This window comes from Sus scrofa, chromosome 13, assembly GCF_054392235.1.
Source record: "Sus scrofa isolate SSC_HxYL_T2T_F1_AM1 chromosome 13, Sscrofa_HxYL_maternal_Yorkshire_Landrace_v2.0, whole genome shotgun sequence".
NCBI classification, from domain to species: Eukaryota; Metazoa; Chordata; class Mammalia; order Artiodactyla; family Suidae; genus Sus; species Sus scrofa.
The window spans coordinates 90423205-90442078 of NC_139395.1; the positions used below are offsets into that span (position 1 = coordinate 90423205).

Genomic DNA, 18874 nt, shown 5'->3' on the forward strand with positions numbered 1-18874 from the left:
GGTATTTTTCAATTTCCTTCTTGATTTCCTCATTGACCCATTGGTTTTTTTAGTAGTATGTTGTTTAGTCTCCATGTAGTAGGTTTTTTCTCATTTCTTTTCCCATGGTTGATTTCTAGTTTCATGGCGTTGTGGTCAGAGCAGATACTTGAAATAATTTCTGTGTTCCTAAATTTGTTGAGGTTAGCTTTGTGTCCCAATATGTGGTCGATTCTTGAGAATGTTCCATGTGCACTTGAGAAGAATGCGTATTCTGATTTTTTTTGGATGTAGTGTCCTGAAGATGTCAATTAAGTCTACCTTTTCTATTGTTTCCTTTAGGATCTCTGTTGCTTTATTGGTTTTCTGTCTAGAGGATCTGTCCATTGGTGTGAGTCGGGTATTAAAGTCTCCTACTATGATTGTATTCCCATCAATTTCTCCCTTTATGTCTGTTAATATTTGTTGTATGTATCTGGGTGCTCCTGTATTTGGGGCATATATGTTTTTTGTCTTTTTTTTGTTGTTGTTGTTGTTGCTATTTCTTGGGCCGCTCCCGCGGCATATGGAGGTTCCCAGGCTAGGGGTTGAATCGGAGCTGTAGCCACCGGCCTACGCCAGAGCCACAGCAACGCGGGATCCGAGCCGCGTCTGCAACCTACACCACAGCTCACGGCAACGCTGGATCGTTAACCCACTGAGCAAGGGCAGGGACCGAACCCGCAACCTCATGGTTCCTAGTCGGATTCGTTAACCACTGCGCCACGACGGGAACTCCCTGGGGCATATATGTTGATGATAGTAATATCCTCTCCTTGGATGGATCCCTTAATCATTAAATAGTGTCCTTCTTTGTCTTTCTTTATGTCTTTTGTTTTAAAGTCTATTTTGTCTGATATGAGTGTTGCAACTCCTGCTTTCCTGTCATGTCTATTGGCGAGAATTTTTTTTTCCCACCCCTTCACTTTCAATCTATATGTGTCCTTTGTCCTAAGGTGAGTTCCTTGTAGGCAGCAGATTGCAGGTTTTTGCTTTTTTAGCCACTCAGCCACTCTGTGTCTTTTGATTGGAGCATTCAGTCCATTGACATTTAAGGTGATAATTGATAGATGATTATTACTGCCATTTTAAACCTCGTGTTCCAGTTGATTCTATGGTTCTCCATTCTTCCTTTCTTTTTTTGGTTGGATGGTCTCCGGTTATTTTCTGTGTGAGTTTTTTTGTTTTTGTTTTTTTCATTTTTTGCGAATGCAGTGTTTGGTTTTGGCTTGTGGTTGCCCTGTTTTTTAAGTATGCTAACCCCTTCCTATAATTGTATGTTTTAGTCTGATGGTCCTGTAGGTTCAAACACTTCATTACTATACTAAAATTAAGAAGAGAAACAAACAAACCAAAAAAAAAAAAAAAAAGGGTCTATTTATTTTCTTACTTCCCTTGCCCACATTTTCTGATTTTGTTGACTCTTTTTTTTCTTTTTAATTTTTTTTTATTTGAAACATGTTCATGATTAAATCTGTATGCTGGCTTATTTGAGTGACTGCTCTCTGTGGTTTCCTCAATCCTAGTTCTTCCTCCTTTTTTTTTTTTTTCCTTTTTCCTCCCTTTCTTTCCTTCCTTTTTTTTTTTTTTTTTTTTTTTTTTTTTTTTTTTTTGATTTAGAGAAGCCCTTTCAGTATTTCTTTTAGCCTGGGTTTTGTATTGCTGTATTCGTTTAGCTTTTGTTTGTTGGAAAAAAATTTATATTTATCCTTCTATTTTAAATGATATTCTTGCTGGATAGAGTATTCTAGGTTGCACATTTTTTCTTTTTAGCACTTTAAATATCTCTTGCCAATCCCTCCTGGCCTGTAGAGTTTCTGTAGAGAAATCAGCTGATAACTTTATGGGGGTTCCCTTAGAGGTAACATTCTGCTTTTCTCCTGCTGCCTTTAGGATCCTCTCTTTATCATTAACTTCTGCCATTTTTATTATAATGTGTCTGCCATTTTTATTATAATGTGTCTTGGGTTCAACTTGTTTGGGGCCCTCTGTGTCTTGAACTCAGTATCCTTTAGATTTGGGAAGTTTCCAGGGATAATTTCTTCAAATATATTTTCCATCCCCTTACCTTTTTCTACTCCTTCTGAAATTCCTATTATGCATAGATTGGCCCACTTTATATTATCCCATAGGTCTCTTATATTGTTTTCATGTTTTTTCATTTGGTTTTCTGTCTACTGACCTGATTGGGGGATTTCCATTATTCTATCTTCCACATCACTAATTCGTTCTTCTGCATTATTCATTCTGGTTTTTACTGCCCTTACTTCAGTTTGTATCTCTGCAAATGGATTTTTTAGTTTTTCTTGACTCCTCCTTATATTTTCTAGTTCCTTTCTGAGGGTGTCTGCATTACTGTTCATATCTTCTCTTAATTCCTTCAGTATTTTCACTATTTCTCTTTTGAACACCAGGTCTGTCAGACTGCAGAGATCTGTTTCATTGTTGACTGCTTTAGGTGAGTTCTCCTGTTGGTTTAACTGGGGGTGGTTTCTCAGCTTCTTCATCTTGCTTGTTGTTTTCTTTTTCCTGGTGGAGTTGTATTCTCTGTGGCCAGGCAGTATTTGCCTTGGCACTGCTGTGGAATGTTTCCTGAGGGCTGGCGTTGTTGGTCAGTCTTCTTTGAGGCAGCATGGTTTTTCCAGAGGGTGGGCGGGGCTGACAGGGTCTCTCTAGGCAAAGGAGGACTTCCTGAGGGCAGACAGGACTGGGAGGTCCGCACCATGATGGGAGCAGATTTCACTTGGCTGGGCAGAGCTTGCTCTGGTGTTTTTGGGCTGTGGGGCTCTTTCAGGGGGCTGGCGGTGCTGGGCAGCTGTTCCATAGGAGTGCAGCACCCCCCGAGGGCTGAAGCAGCTAGCTGGGCAGCTCAGAACCCAAGAGGCTCTTCCCCAGGGCAGCCCGACTTGGAAGGACTGCCTGAGAATGGAGGCAGATTTTTCACAGCCTGGCCGAGCTTATTCTAGCTTTTCTGGGCTGCAAACCTTTTCCCAGCGGCTGCCAGTATTGGATGCTGCTCTGCGGGGGTGTAGCCCCTCTAGAGAGCAAGCAGGCCAGGGCAGGGAAAGCCCCTGCAGTGGTAGGCTTCTGGCAAATGTTGAGGCCAGCCCTCCAGGATGGCAGGCAGCCCTAGGTCCATTGCGCACGTGAGGGGTAGGGGGAGGGGGGATGCACTGGGAAGCACAGCTTTCTGATAGCTGGTGGGCTGGTGAGCTCGCTGTGGCATGGGGAGTATTCTATGGTAGCCCACCCCTTCTTCTCTCCCCTCCCCAACACTGGTGCCTTGTCTCTCCTGCAGATCCAGTTCTTCTCCCAGGTTCCCTCTGATGTGGCTTTCCACTTCCCAGCCCTTAGTGTATTGCTCCCTCCCCCTGCAATGCTCTGCTTTCTAGTCTCCCAAGCAGTCTCTGCCCTGTCAAACCTGACAGACTGGTTCCTAGGCCCTCCCCACAAGCAGTCTACACACCACCCACCCCAGCCCGTTCCAGGGGACTAACCTCCGGAGCCGAGGTCTCTCTGCCCAGCCCCCACCCAAGCGTCTCAATTTTTGGTGACTGTGCCAGTAGTTCAGATGATCTGTTCGGTTCTCACTCTGCTTTTCAGAACTCCGACTTCCTGCTGCACTCTTCTCTGTATCTGGAGATTCCTCCGATTGGGCTGATCTTTCCATCGAGTAGGTGACTTTCCAGGGTGTGGGATCCCTTTCTCCTCCACAGTTCCCTTTTGGGAGCACCTATCCAGCTCGGATTCCCCTTCTCTCACTCTCCTCTTTTCTCTTGTTTTACCCAGTTATGTCACGAGATTCTTGCCATCATTGGAGTTTAGGTTCTTCCGACAGCGATTGATTGCTGTTCTGTGTGAGTCGCTTAACCTGTAGATGTGTTTTTGGGAGAAGGTGAGTGTGTCCCCCTACTCTTCCGCCATCTTGCCTCCTCCCCCCATTTATTTATTTTTGTTTTTATTGCCATTACTCTAAGAGGTGGATCTGATAAGATATTGCTGTGATTTATGTTGGAGAGTGTTCAGCCTATGTTTTCCTCTCAGAGTTTTATCTGGTCTTATATCTAATTCTTTAATCTATTTTGAGCTTTTTTAAATCTATTTGGGATTTATTTTTGTGTATGGGGTTTGGAAGTGTTCTAATTTCATTATTTTACATGTTGCTGTCCAGTTTTCCCAGCACCACTTATTGAAGGGGCTGTCTTTTCTCCATTGTATATTCTTGCCTCCTTTGTCATAGATGAGTTGACTGTAGGTGCACGGGTTTAATTCTGGGCTTTCTATGCTGTTCCACTGATCTATATTTCTGTCTTTTTGCCAGTACCACACGATGACTGTAGCTTTGTTGTATAGTCTGAAGTCCGGGAGCCTGATTCCTCCAGCTCCATTTTTCTTTTTCAGAATGGCTTTTGCTATTCTGGGTCTTCTGTGCGTCCAAACAAACTTTAAAATATTTTGTTCGAGTTCTGTGAAAAATGTCCTTGGTAATTTGATAGGTATTTCATTGAATCTGTAGATTGCCTTGGGTGGTATAGTCGTTTTGACAATATTGGCTCTTCCAGTCCAAGAACATCATATGTGTTTCCATCCGTTTGTGTCACCTTTGATTTCTTTCATGAGCATCTTATAGTTTTCAGAGTACAGGTTTTTTGTCTCTTTAGATAGGTTTATTCCTAAGTATTTTAATCTCTTTGATGTGATAATAAATGGGATTATTTCTCTAATTTCTCTTTCTGACCTTTCATTGTTAGTATATAGAAATGCACTTGATTTCTGTATTAATTTTGTATGCTGCAACTTTGCCACATCCATTAATGAGCTCTAACAGTTTTCTGGCAGGGTCTTCAGGATTCTCTAGGCATGGTATCATGTCATCTGCAAATAGTGATAGTTGTACTTCTTCCTTTCCAATTTGGATTCCTTTTATTTCTTTTTCTTCTTAGATTGCCGTGGCTAGGACTAGCAAAACTATTTTGAATAGTAGTGGCGAGAGCGGACATCCTTGTCTTGTTCCTGATCTCAGCGGGAATTCTTTCAGCTTTTTACCATTGAGAAAAGCTGATGTTAGCTCTGAGTTTGTCATATATGGTCTTTATTATGTTGAGGTAGGTTCCCTCTATGCCCACTTTCTGAAGGGTTTTTATCAGAAATGGGTGTTGGATTTTGTCAAAGGCTTTTTCTGCATCTATTGTAGGATATTTCTTTAGACATCAACAAAGTAAAATAACTCGATTTCAGTGGTTTCAGGGTTTTCATTTTGTTTTAAATACATAATTTTATTTTTGTCTTACAGCTTGGAATCTGTGAGTGCTACATGTAAACAGCTGAGCCAAGAGCTAATGGAAAAATATGAAGAGCTGAAGAAGATGGAAGTGCATAACAATGAGTACAGGGCTGAGATTAAGAAGGTAAAGGTCCACATGCCTGGGATTGCAGAGCCCTGAGTGTTTACAGCCTGAGCTGCGGGTTGGAGATTACAGGAGTATTTTTAAAGAGAGAAAAGTGTGTAGTGCAGAGCCCATTTGATGCTCAGGAGTAGAGAGTACCTGAAAGGTGCTTAGGAGAGTGCCTTCTATGTCATCCTCAGGGATATGCTATGTAAGTATTTTCCAGATAATTGAAGCCTGCCCCCTTTGAACTCCAGTTATATTTTAAACATGTCTTGATGAAAAGTTTTCTAAAAGATACACACCTCAGAGTTCCCATTGTGGCCCAGCAATAGCAAACCCGACTAGTATCCACGAAGATGTCAGTTCGATCCCTGGCCTCGCTCAGTGGGTTAAAGGATCCGGGGTTGCCATGAGCTTTGGCGTAAGTCACACACGTGGCTTGAATCCGGAGTTGCTGTGGCTGTGGTATAGGCCAGCGGCTGTAGCTCCAATTGAGTCCCTAGCCTGGGAACTTCCACATGCCATGGATTCAGCTCTGAAAAGACGAAAAGAAAAGATACACACCTTGCATGCACAAACACATTATGTGAGCTGGCATTGAATATTTTCTTACTGACTGAAGGTGATGATGAGGGTGTGCTATGGGTAGTTATATCCGAAATGGCGTATGACGTGTGCAGAGTTTATCTCTATGTTAATGGGTCCTGGCTGTTGACTCAGATTTTTTATTACTTCTTCAAGATTACTTCTAGCCCCTTTCTTCTTCTGTTATCTTCTATGGACTATGAAACCATATAAGCAAAAATTTTAGATTTGCAGCTGAAAAAAGAATGAAGGTTACAGGAGCTGTCCTCTAAACAATGTGTACTTGGGCTTTAATACTGGTTCTCAGCACTTGAGTAACCCATCTTTCCCTGTTTTGTTTTGTTTGTTTGTTTATTTTTTCTTTTAGGGCCACATGTGTGGCATATGGAAGTTCCAGGCTAGGGGTTGAATTGGAGCTGCAGTTGCTGGTTTCCGCCACAGCCACAGCAACACAGGATCTGAGCCACATTTGCCACCTATGCCACAGCTTGAGGCAACACCAGATCCTTAACCCACCGAGTGAGGCCAGGGATCGAACCTGCATCCCCATGGATTCTAGTCGGATTCTTAACCTGCTGAGCCACAAAAGGAACTCCCCATCTCCCCCTGTTTTAAGATCTAATAACTAATTGTGGGTATAGCCATCTGACTTTCAATACAGATATGCAACTTGGTAAACTTGCTAATTTTCTACAGATTTAATCAGGGAAATTTATGTCTTGAGGTAAGGTAAAAATTACTTTGTTATTTTAACTATTAATGTATTTTTCTGTCTATATATTTTCTCTCAATTTTTCATGCTTTCTATTTCTTTGTAGTTGAAAGAACAGATTTTACAGGCCGAACAGAGTTATAGTTCTGTCCTAGAAGGAATGAAGATGGAGATTTCCCAACTAACTCGAGAGTTACATCAGCGAGATATCACTATTGCTTCCACCAAAAGTTCTTCATCTGACATGGAAAGGCGACTTAAAGTAGAGATACAAAAGGCAGAAGAAAAAGCAGTAGAGCATAAGGTGAAACTTGGACTAAAACTTTTTTATTTTTGTCTTTTTGTCTTCCTAGGGCCTCACCCATGGCATACGGAGGTTCCCAGGCTAGGGGTCTAATTGGAGCTGTAGCTGCTGGCCTACACCACAGCCACTGCAGCACCATATCTGAGCCTCGTCTGTGACCTACACCACAGCTGCTAGCAACGCCGGATCCTTAACCCACTGAAGGAGGCCAGGGATCAAACCCCCAACCTCATGGTTCCTAGTCAGATTCATTTCCACTGTTCCACGACAGGAACTCCAGGACTAAAACTCCTTATTTGAAGTTTGTTTTTGAAGATTCGGTTTATTAAAAGTATAATTTCCACAGTATTTAATTCAGTAAATTTTTATTAGTCCTCTTCTTCAGGTTGAGGGTGGGCTGGTTTATCTAGTGAAGATCGGTGGGGAGGTAAGAGAAGATGCTGATACAGACACGTGATGAGACAGTTTCTGTGGTGTGTAGTGAGGGTGAGCCATGTTCACTGAGACAGACTAGAGCTCAGGCAGGGCCAGTGGCAAGGGATGAGACTGGAATGCAGGGATCAGCTCCAGAAGGGCCTTGCCAACCTGTGCAGGAGTTTTCGTGTTACCTCGAGGGCCTGTAGAAAATGACATTAAGCAGGAATAAGAGGTCTCTGTGGCTGTCTTGTGGAGAATAAGCACGGAGGCAAGGAGACCACTTAGATTCTATCACAGCTGCAAGATGGTGGCCTGAGCAGTGTACATGGGAGACAGAGGGAAATGGATGAATTCTGGAGATACTTGGCTGGTAAAATGGACTGGTCTTTGTTCAGTTGATTGGACAGGAAGAATGAATTAGAGTTAGGGAAAGATGTCACTCAGGATTCCAGCCTGGGCAACAGGAATAGAAAGTGATGCTTTTTAGTGAAATGCAGAAAAGATAGGGAGTAGGTTTGGGCAGGATAATGAATTTGCATCAAAGGTATACAAAGTAGGGAAGTTGGCAGAGGGGACATTGGTTTGACATAAAGGCTGGACTTTCATATGGAAATATATAAATTCTGGAGTCAGTTCTCCAGAAGACTTGGATGGAGTTCAAGATTAAAATCAAGGTAAGACATTTTGCATGAGGTCGATGTTTGAAACCCTGGGAGAATTAGAGGATTATGAGAAAGCAGAGGGTATGAAGAGGAGAGACTCGCACCAAACTTAGGAAACTACTCATTTAGAGTAGAAAGGTGTTGGAATGGAGCTAAGAAGAAAAGTAGCAGTAAGGAAGGAAACCACATAGTCCTTGCAGGAGAAGCAGAAAGCTAAAAGTAGGGATGGTCAAGCAGAAAAGCTAAGGAGAAAGGGCACTAAAAATAAGTTAGTACCTTTTGCAAGGAGTGTAGTCCACATGCTGTTGGAGGTAGAGGCCAGTAAGAGTAGGCGACACAGAAGTGCTTAGGGAGTTAGGAGTGCCCTGTCATCATGTTAGAATAATGTTCCAATTGGGTGCATTTTAAGTCATTTTGAAACACCTTTTCAAAAAGCATTTTAGAAATCATTCGTATATATGCATGAAGAATATAACTTCACTTAATGAAAATTACATGTGGAAAAATTATATAAGATGCATTTGATTTAACTGATTATTTTATCTATTATTTTTTCTATTTTCCCTTCTCAGGAGATTTTGAATCAGCTGGAGTCACTCAAATTAGAAAATCGTCATCTTTCTGAAATGGTGATGAAATTGGAATTGGGTTTACATGAGGTACGTAAGTAGAAACTAAAGTTTTTCTACTATCCGAGCCTTTAAGAAATCACTTTGTAAAGCAAAAGTTCAAATCAAATTGTGAAATGCTCCTTCTCCAGAAACTTTCTCAAATAAAAAGAAGTCAAGACACTTGATGGGGGTGAGCAAAATATGACTCTCCACTTCAGCAATTGGAAGATTTTTTTAAAATATTATGTAATAAAATATGCGTATAGTCTGTATCCTTAATAGTGAGAATGTATATAATATATATATGTCTAGCATAGTGTCTCGCATTTAGTAAGTGCACAGTAAAGGTTAGATGCTATAATTATTACTGTAATTATAATGTTTATAATATCTTTTCATTATGAAGTGTGTCAGCTTTTAAATAATTTGGTTTCATATCATATCTATCTTATGTTTTTATAAGATATGTCATTTTAATCAAACATACTAGAATCTTTTATGTTCAGAGTATTTTAGTAAATAGTGTAATGGACACAGGGATGAATTAAAATAGGACTCTTGCCTTTAAGAGATTGAGGGTAAATCACAATGAAAATTAGAATATTTTAAACTGAATAATGTTGAAAATATGTCATTCACTTTTGGGAGGACAACAAAAATTATGCTTAATAATTTTAAAGTGTGTTTGACAAGTGTGTTGAAGTATATTTGTAGAAGTAGTTGGTAATTTTTTTGTTATTAATTTTAGCTAAATTCCACAGTGGTCAGGAAATATACTCTTGAGTTATTCCAATTTTTTTTTTTTATGGCCACACCTGCAGCATATGAAAGTTCCAGGGCCAGGGATTGAATCCAAACTGAAGCTGCTGACCTATGCCAGCCATGCCAGCCATGCCAGCCATACCAGCACCTTTAACTCTTTGCACCAGGCCAGGGGTTGAACCTGCGCCTCTGAAGCAACCAGCACTGCCACAGTCAGATCCTGTGCCACAGCAGGAATTCGTATTTCAGTTATTTTAAGTCATTGTGACTTTCTTCCTCTGTCCCAGCATTTTGTCCGTATTGGCAAGCTTTCCAAATGCACTTGGAAGGAATGTGTATTCTGTCATTATCAAGTGTAATGTTTCATTTATGTCCAATCAAATTTTTTAATCCTTTTATTCAGACAGATCTTGTCTTTACTGATGTTTATCTTGTTTTATCATTTTGTGAGAGAGGTGTGTTAAACCTTCCTATTAATAAGCTTGTGTGCTGAGCCACGACAGGAACTCTTCGTAAAATTTGTGTAATTTGCAAAACAACCCATTGTTTTGACCCATCTTTTCTTGATGTGGGTCAAATGCCCAGAGATTTTAAAACTTATTTTTTTCTGTATTTCCAGAGAGTATGTGCTTCCAAAGATTCATGGTTACAGGGGCGTGGTTACAGTGCTCTTGTTTGCCTCTAAGTAGTTTCAGTTCCACACATGGATTATGAAGGCTGAGTGGAGGGAGAATGTATAGAACACTGTACAAATACCTTATTTTAGCTAAAAGAAAATATGGACGACTATTTTTATAACCCTTTGGGAGGGTGAGACTCTCTTAGTATCATGAAACCGTAAAAAATTTGGAGTTCCCGTCGTGGCTCAGTGGTTAACGAATCTGCTAGGAACGATGAAGTTGCGGGTTTGATCCCTGGCCTTGCTCAGTGGGCTAAGGATCCGGCGTTGCCATGAGCTGTGGTGTAGGTCACAGACATGGCTTGGATCCCGCATTGCTGTGGCTGTGGTGTAGGCAGCTATAGCTCCGATTTGACCACTAGCCTGGGAACCTGCATATGCCGGGGGAGCGGCCCAAGAAATGGCAAAAAGACAAAAAAAAAAAATTTTTACAACATGAGGAATTTTATGACATAAAAATATAAAATCTAGATGACAAGAGGCCCCATAAAAAAGAGTAATTGACTAGAGGACAACAATATTAACAGATAAAAAGTTAATATAAAATATTAGGATTTCTTATAAAGATAACAAAAAGATTGGAATTTAGTGGGAAAATGGGCAAGGGACATAAATAGATAATTCATAGAAATGATGCAAAAATCCAGTGAAGAGGAAAAGCAGTTACACACCTCTAATAATCAAAAGAAATAAATGTTCTTTTGCTTATTGGCTTGACAGTTTTTTTTAACTGATACAGCCATTGTTGGCAAGGATACAGAGCAACAGGCTCTTCGGTGCTCTGTTAATGAGAAAGTGAATTGATACAGCTATTCTAGAGGGCAATTTAGCAATATCCATTAAACTCGTGAATACATAGAGCCTATAAAGTCTGTGCGTTTCTGATTTTGATTGTCATTGCTGAATTGTTCTCCAGAAAGGTCGTATCAGTTTGCATTCCCAAAGAACCCATCCTGTAGGAGCAAATGCACAAAAATGGTTATTTCAGTGTTGTTTGCAATAACCAAAATTTTGGAAAAAAACCAAAATGTTAATCTATAGAGGGATGGTTAATTGTGACTTTCTATACTAGGAAATATTATGCCATCATTTAAGATGGCAGATGAGCATATGCAACTAATCATGTTCCCTCCCCAAATCCCTCCTATAATGAAAGGATTTTTTTTTTTTTTTTTTTTTTTTAAAGCACAAACCTATAAGGATGGGAAAAGTGGGAGAGGAGACAATAGCTAAACATTCTGTAAGGGGGGAAGATGGGTGGGTGGATGGATAGAAGGAGGGAAGGAAAGAACAATGGAGGGAAGGAAAATGACTTTATATGCACTGATAAGGCCAGTACTAAGTTAAAGTGGTGGAGAAAACCAAGAACCAACCTGATTTGCACAGAATCTTCAAAAGGCTCAGCATTTGGCAGTGTGTGAACACAGTGATTACCTGTTCATATTTGAGAGTTGGGAACTCTGAGAGTGCTTAAACCAGGCTATGACCAGAGATTCTGTTCACTTTAGTTTATTCTGAAACTTCTGTCTAACGGTGCTAATACTATCCTTTCTTGACACAGCCAGGTATGTGCTTGCTATGCGCCTTTCTTATTACCTTTCACATTCATTTAACTGTAGTTGTTGTTAATAAAATAATATATTTGAGAAATGTTTAAAAGATGCCTGCCTGGCAAAGGCAAACATTATCTTCTCTTAAAATGTACGTTTAATGACATCAGACATTACTCTGGTGCAAAATACCATCAGCGGTTTAAACTTTCTCTGGTGTTGAAGATACATACCATGTAAACATGGTATATGTATTAAGAACAATTATTAGAAAGTGCCTTTTTTTTTTGGGAGTTCCCGTCGTGGCGCAGTGGTTAACGAATCCGACTAGGAACCATGAGGTTGCGGGTTCGGTCCCTGCCCTTGCTCAGTGGGTTAACAATCCGGCGTTGCCGTGAGCTGTGGTGTAGGTTGCAGACGCGGCTCGGATCCTGCGCTGCTGTGGCTCTGGCATAGGCCGGCGGCTACAGCTCCGATTGGACCCCTAGCCTGGGAACCTCCATATGCCGCGGGAGCGGCCCAAGAAATAGCAACAACAACAACAACAACAACAAAAATTAAAAAAAAAAAAAAAAAAAGAAAGTGCCTTTTTGCATTTGACCATCTAGGAAGGTGGGAATTACTTTTACAAATTAATATTTTGGCTAAATAACTGTTTTAATAAAATTATCTAATTATCCTAATGAAAACAATAGCTCTGATTATTTACCATATTAAAAAAATTGACTGTAGTTTATAATTTAACTCCTATGTCCTGCAAATTTCCTTTGAGATTTTATCTGTCATCAGCAACTTATTAAAAGATTTCGTAACTTATTGTCGCTAGTGGTATAGGTAGTTAAAAAGTTGTATTTTAAGATTTATGTTTTCATTAGGTACATTCTGTTTGTCAAAGCACTGTGGAGCAGCTTACTTTCAGAAAATTCTTTATAGAAAAGACCAAGCTAAACATCCTATAAAATTCCAAAGAAGATAATCATAGGAGTTCCCATTGTGGCTTGGTGGTAATGAACTCAACTAGTATCCATGAGGATGTGGATTTGATCCCTGGTCTCACTCAGTGGGTTGAGGATCTGGAATTGCCACAAGCTGTGGTGTAGGTTTGCAGATGTGGTTGGATCCTGAGTTGCTGTGGTATAGGCCAGCAGCTACAGCTCCAATTTTACCCCTCGCCTGGGAACTTCCATATGCTGCCAGTGTAGCCCTAAAAAGCAAAAAAAGAAAAAAAAAAAAAAAACCATAAATTTTCAGAATGCTAATGAAAATATTTTATCATTAGAAAACAATGGTCCAGGAGTTCCCGTCGCGGCGCAGTGGTTAACGAATCCGACTAGGAACCATGAGGTTGTGGGTTCGATCCCTGCCCTTGCTCAGTGGGTCAAGGTTCCGGCGTTGCCGTGAGCTGTGGTGTAGGTCGCAGACGCGGCTCGGATCCTGCGTTGCTGTGGCTCTGGCGTAGGCTGGCAGCTACAGCTCCGATTCGACCCCTAGCCCGGGAACCTCCATATGCCGCAGGAGTGGCCCAAGAAATGGCAAAAAGACAAAAAAAAAAAAAAAAAAAAAAGAAAACAATGGTCCATCTAGACTCCTGTTTTTTCAGGTACTATATTACCAGAAAACACCTAGAATTGAAGAGGAATAAAATTTATGATCATAGAACTTTGACCAGATTGCAGTAGTAATTTCTGCGTTACCCTTGAATACTGCTTTATCATATCCAAATTTATTTCATATGCCAGAATAGGTGCCAATATTATGTAAACATCTATAAGACCAGAGAATAATTTATTTAAAATTTGTCCCTGCCAGCCAGAATTGCTGTTCAGAACCTTATGTTCAAATTTCTTTCTTTGAAATAGATCTCTCGATTTTTTTCCACAGGTATTCTGGGACTATTTAACCTTCTCTCTCTCTTTTTTTTAATTAGTAGCTTTTTAAAAAATTATAGTTGTATATATATAATTACAATATTAAAGTGTACATACAACATACTGATTCAGCATTTTTATAGATTATACTGTTTAAAGTCATAAAATAATGGCCCTATTCCCTGTGCTGTACAGTAAGTATACCTTTGTAGCTTATTTATTTTATACTTTTTGTGTCTCTTTTTCCCCTGCTCCTATCTTGCCCCTTTCCTTTCCACTCCCCATTGGTAACCACTATTTTGTTCTCTGTATCTCTGAGTCTGTTTCTGTTCATTTATTTGTTTTATTTTTGAAATAAATGTGAGATATATAGATATATATGCGATAACGTAAATGATAACATAAGTCTTTGTATTTCTCTGTTTGACTTATTTCACTAAGCTCAACCTTCTCTTTCTTGAAGGAGAATCCCTGGCTACTATTTTCTTTCTTTTCCCCTATTTTTGATTCTCATTTATACCTTTCTTCAGTCATACTCCCAGCCTTCTCTAGCTCCTTCGATATTCCTTGGCACATCAGGGTGGCCCACTGTGCTCCTCATTTTCTACCCCCATTTACTATAAGAAACAGAATGCTTTTTCTCTTTTAGGGGGCCAAAACCAAACCTTCACGTTTTCCTACAGAAAGTCATAGATTGAGTAGTTACAGCTAAAAAAATGTTATTTTCTGCTATCAGTATCACAGATCACAAGTATTCTTATACAAATGAAGTGACTCCAGTATTCTTTTTTTATTAGGCAAAAGAGATTTCACTAGCAGACCTCCAGGAGAATTATATTGAGGCATTAAATAAATTAGTGTCTGAAAATCAACAACTACAGAAAGATTTGATGGATACCAAATCCCAGCTGGAGATTTCTACTCAGATGTGCAAAAAAAACCATGACAGGATCTTTAAACCAACACATAGCAGAATACCTGTGTTCAAGTAAAATTTCTTCATGGTTTATTTAAAATGTGTATCTTTATAATTCTCATTTCTTTGAGAATATTTTCCGATTTATGGAAATTAAATCTTCATCACAAGACTCTCTACTTAATTCTGAAGTACATTGTGCACAAGTAAAGCTACTATTAGGTAAAAAAATGCAGGGAGTTACATAGCACTTTCATTCAAGCCTCGGTTTTAGACTCTCTGGATGTAGGTATAAACAGCAGCCTTTCCCCCCGAGCCTTTTCATGCCCCTCCCACCTCTCCAACCCCACTAGTCCTATAAGAAGTAGAAGTTGACTTTTTATAAACAGCTTCTTTTGTATTTTTGGTCAACTAATGATAGACTGTTACCTAAGAAAACAGCATTCAATGAAATACCACCTGGCTTCAGCTCTTACTGTGTGGCTTCCATAGTTTCCTACCAAGAGTCTTTACTGAAACCCTCACCTCCACTCCCACCTCTGCCCCCCAAATGAGGATAGGTGCCTCTGTGTGCACAGTGCTTCCCTCTGTCCCAGCACCAACCACACTGTTTGTCATCCTTGCTGTATTGTAAGTGTGTGGGGGCGTGGGGCTTGGATATTTGAGGCCCGAGTGATAGATAGAACACCTAGCCTGAGGAACTGCTCATTTTATAAATTATAGCCTTCTCTGCAGTCTGGTCTTGTTTGTTTTTTTTTTTCCGGGCCAGATGTCAAACATGCACCACAGCAGCGACCCCAGCAATAGCAGTGACAACGCCAGATCCATAACCCACTACACTGCCAGGGAACTCCTTGGCCCTGTATTTTTTGCGAACTTCCCACAAGTCTGTTTTAAATGAGAGGAAAGTTGCTACGATGTTTATCTGTTTTGTTTTCTAATCTGCTGTTCAGGCCAGCCCATGGCCAGCACAGGCAGGATGGGATGCAGACTGAGCACTACAAGGCAGGTCTTCACTCTCCAAGAGGACAAGCATCGGATAGCATAGAGCCCCTGTCCAGGGGCCTCAGCCCCACGAGAAGTCAGATCAGCCCTTGCTGCTCCACCATGTCTCTGCCGTCTAACTTTCTCTCCAAAACTCACTCTCTGCCTTCAGTGCTAGATACAAATGAAACCAATTTTTCTGACACTATCTCTGAGAGTATAAATGACCAAGAAGACTTTATATCTTCGGTATGGAAACTTTTTAATCTTACTAGTTTAATTAGTTTACTTGGTTTCATTTTTTTATTTTAAAGCAGAGATTTTGTTTTGTTTCGTTTTGTTTTTCCCCCTTGCTGCTGGTTTTCTATCTTCACTACCTTTGTTATTCTCATATATTTTTGTCTTAATGTTTTGCTTGTGGAAGACATAGTCAGCTATGATTTCCTATGCATCTTAGGAAATATAAGTGTTAGGTATTCATTTCTTATTAGCCCGAATTGGAAATTCCCTTCCTGTCTTTTTCAGAGAGGATCAATTTTGTGTTGTAATGATGGTTCAAGGAATACCTCTGCCTGCTGAGATAGCCCTGAGGCATAGACAGTGGGGGAGGGAGAAGGGAACAAATGGAAAGGGGTGGGTGGAGGTGGAGGAAGGACTCAGATCTGACGTATCTGGAACATGGACGGGGTGCCACACAGTGGTGGCCCTGTGGGCAGAGGCAGCCCTTTGACCCAGGCTGTCCCCTTTTCTTGCAGCTGCTGCGAGGACTCCACGCCACCATCTCCCTTTCCTTCTGTGCTGGAACCTTCGCCTCTGGCCATTCATTCCCATCACCCTCCCATGGTCCTGTCCCTGTGAAAGTTCTATGTTTTTGACTTTTAAATGTGCCAACAAATCCATGGGAAGGTTTTTTTTTAGCTGTCAAAATAAATCCCCGCTTCACTTGTATATAGTTCTAAAATCCAAAAAAAGTCCTGACAACTAACTATCTTCTTAAGTTTGTCAGCAAAACTTATTTGGCACTAAAACCTGACCTGGCCTAAACTGAATAGGTAATATGTATAGCCAGTGTTTATCCCACTTAGCATTTTACCTCAGAAATATCAATGTATTTGATTATGGATATTACCTGACTCCTCAAGAGTCATGGATTCTGTATTTATAAATTTGCCCCTACTTGCTAAACCATTTGTAATTCCTAAGCCATACTCATAAGCACTTCCACAGTCTTTCATAAACATGTGCAGAGCTGCACAAATTTGAGTCATCAGACTTGCTTGTTTCCAGCTGAAGTCAGTCAAGGCCATGCCCTTTTGTTTCAGCTCTTGTACTGAGATGCCCAGGGGATGGAGATGCTGGGGTGGGGGGCGCAGCACAGCAGAGTGCAAGAAGTTGGATGCTGGGGTTGAACAGGGTTTGAACCCTAACTCTGACATCTTTCGTGGGGTGGCCCTGGGCAAGTCACTAAACACTCTGCACCTTGTTTTCTTTTTTATAAAATAAAGAAAATAGACTCTTACCGGGATGAATTGTTTTTAGGAGTTAGGATTATAATCTGTGTGAAGTGTGAGAGCGTGTGTGTGTGTGTGTGTGTGCGTGTGTGTGTATTTCCCACAAGAGCAGTGTTTCGGTGTGCATTAATTCAGTATTTGAGGTGACTTCATACAAAATGACTACTGCAAATGAGGATCAACTGAATATGACACGTGACCTTTCTAAAATCTAAATTCTGAAACCAGTGGTTTTAGCAAATTGGGGGCTGTGGATTGAAATTTTGGGGAAAGGAAAATATTGATTTTAACTGGTATCTAATTTATTATAAATAGATTTTCTGTGCTTTAAAATGAAAGTAACATTCAGATTTTAAAAGTCAGTTTGAAATAACAGGAATTAATATCTCTTCTGAGGTATAGAAAGATGTACAAGTCTAACTTGAGAAAGTCTTCAGACCAGTAATATATTTATATGACACTTTATATTTATACAACTTGTGTCAGGAAGGAAAGGGTGTGTGTTAACTTTTGCAGAACTTTTTTTTTTTTTTTTTTTTTTTTTTTTTTTACTATTATTAGGATGAAAACAAATATCTCTTCAGAGGAAAATATTTTTTAAAACTCACCTTTTAATATTGCTAGTTAGGAAATATCATGAGTACTATGTCTTAGAAGTATACTATTCAACTTATGTATGTCAAAATGTGTTTCTTTTCAAGTGTCCCTTGCCTCTGTCTCCTCTTGGTTCAATTGCTACAAGATTTTTGGAAGAGGAGGAACTGAGGTCTCATCATATTCTCGAGCGCCTGGATGCCCATATTGAAGAACTAAAACGAGAGAGTGAAAAGACAGTGAAACAATTCACAGCCCAAAAGTAGCCTCCTAAAAAATCACAAACATGGAATAAAAATAAACACTGAGGAGTTACTGTCATCATGAAGTAGCGGCTCTTTGAAAGCATGAACGTATAAAAACCGTGAAGATGAGACTGCTGTGAGGAATCTGAGAAACTGATACTTAGCTCTGAGGTGTTTTCACTGCACTTGTTTGTTTGAAGGACATTTTCCAGCAGTAACTTGTAAATAAACCACTTTGCTAGACTTTTTTTCTCATATTAATATTTATTGTCATAAAATGAGACTTTCTCTTGCTGACTTAAGCGTGAATAGACTAATTAAAATAAAAATTTTATGATGCATGTTGAAAATAAAATAACTGTAGGAACCTCCTTTGCGGGCAGTGTATGTGGCGGAAGCATGGATTTCAGAATCAGAGTGGTCCAGATGGCTGGGTTCGTTTGGCTGGGCACTAGCCAGCTGCACTGGTGATGTGTGGAGGCTGGGTGGAAGTGTGTGAAGGGACCAAGGGACATAGACAGGAAGCCTCCTCTTGCTTAAAGAGAGAGGTGGGAATGGGAGCTGGGTTAATGTGGGTGCTGGGGGACACCCAGTGGTGGATATCTTGGCTTCTGTGCCTCTGAGGAGAGGTTTAGAGGTGAAGACAAAGATCTCAAGGTGTCGACAGCACTCAAAGCCATGGGAGCTGACGGCCTACCAAGAAGGAGGGCATCAAGAAATGAGAGCAGATATTGGGGTCCTGAAGGACATCTGTATATGAGCATCGTGGGGAAATCCAGCAGAGGAGCTGGGATGTGCAACTGAAAACCAGAAAGTGGGCTGGAGGGCTCTTGCCACCCAAGGATGAGGCCCCCTGTAGCATCAGCACACAAACATCCTATTACCCAGACGTCTTCACAAGAATGGCCTTCAGTGAGTGTTCCTGTTGTCTTCTTAACTCTCTCCAACCCCAGTGCCCTCCCCTCCAGGAAATGGCTCTCCTGTGCTGTTAATGCCCAGTGACCCATTCGTCCTGAGCATCATTTCATACGCTTGGCCTCTCCCTCTTCCTCTCTTGGCTTCTCTG

At 40.5% G+C, this 18874-nt stretch overlaps 1 protein-coding gene across 50 annotated transcripts in view; it reads left to right on the forward strand.

Annotated features, from left to right (window-relative positions):
• The window catches only part of CEP63 (centrosomal protein 63), a 100818-nt gene extending 82655 nt beyond the window's left edge, over positions 1-18163 (forward strand). For 27 of the 50 annotated variants that reach the window (XR_014823935.1, XM_084989718.1, XM_084989706.1 and 24 more), the window contains 6 exons: positions 5312-5426; positions 6812-7009; positions 8661-8747; positions 14356-14546; positions 15428-15707; positions 17671-18163. Coding sequence is in view for 43 of the 50 variants with exons in the window: in XM_084989718.1 (XP_084845844.1) it covers positions 5312-5426; positions 6812-7009; positions 8661-8747; positions 14356-14546; positions 15428-15707; positions 17671-17829 (1030 nt within the window). In the remaining 7 variants the exon portion in view is untranslated. The remainder of the gene's footprint in view (positions 1-5311; positions 5427-6811; positions 7010-8660; positions 8748-14355; positions 14547-15427; positions 15708-17670) is intronic. The other 23 variants (XR_014823934.1, XM_084989737.1, XM_084989739.1 and 20 more) reach the window with 2 other exon arrangements.
• Positions 18164-18874: the final 711 nt, after the last annotated feature.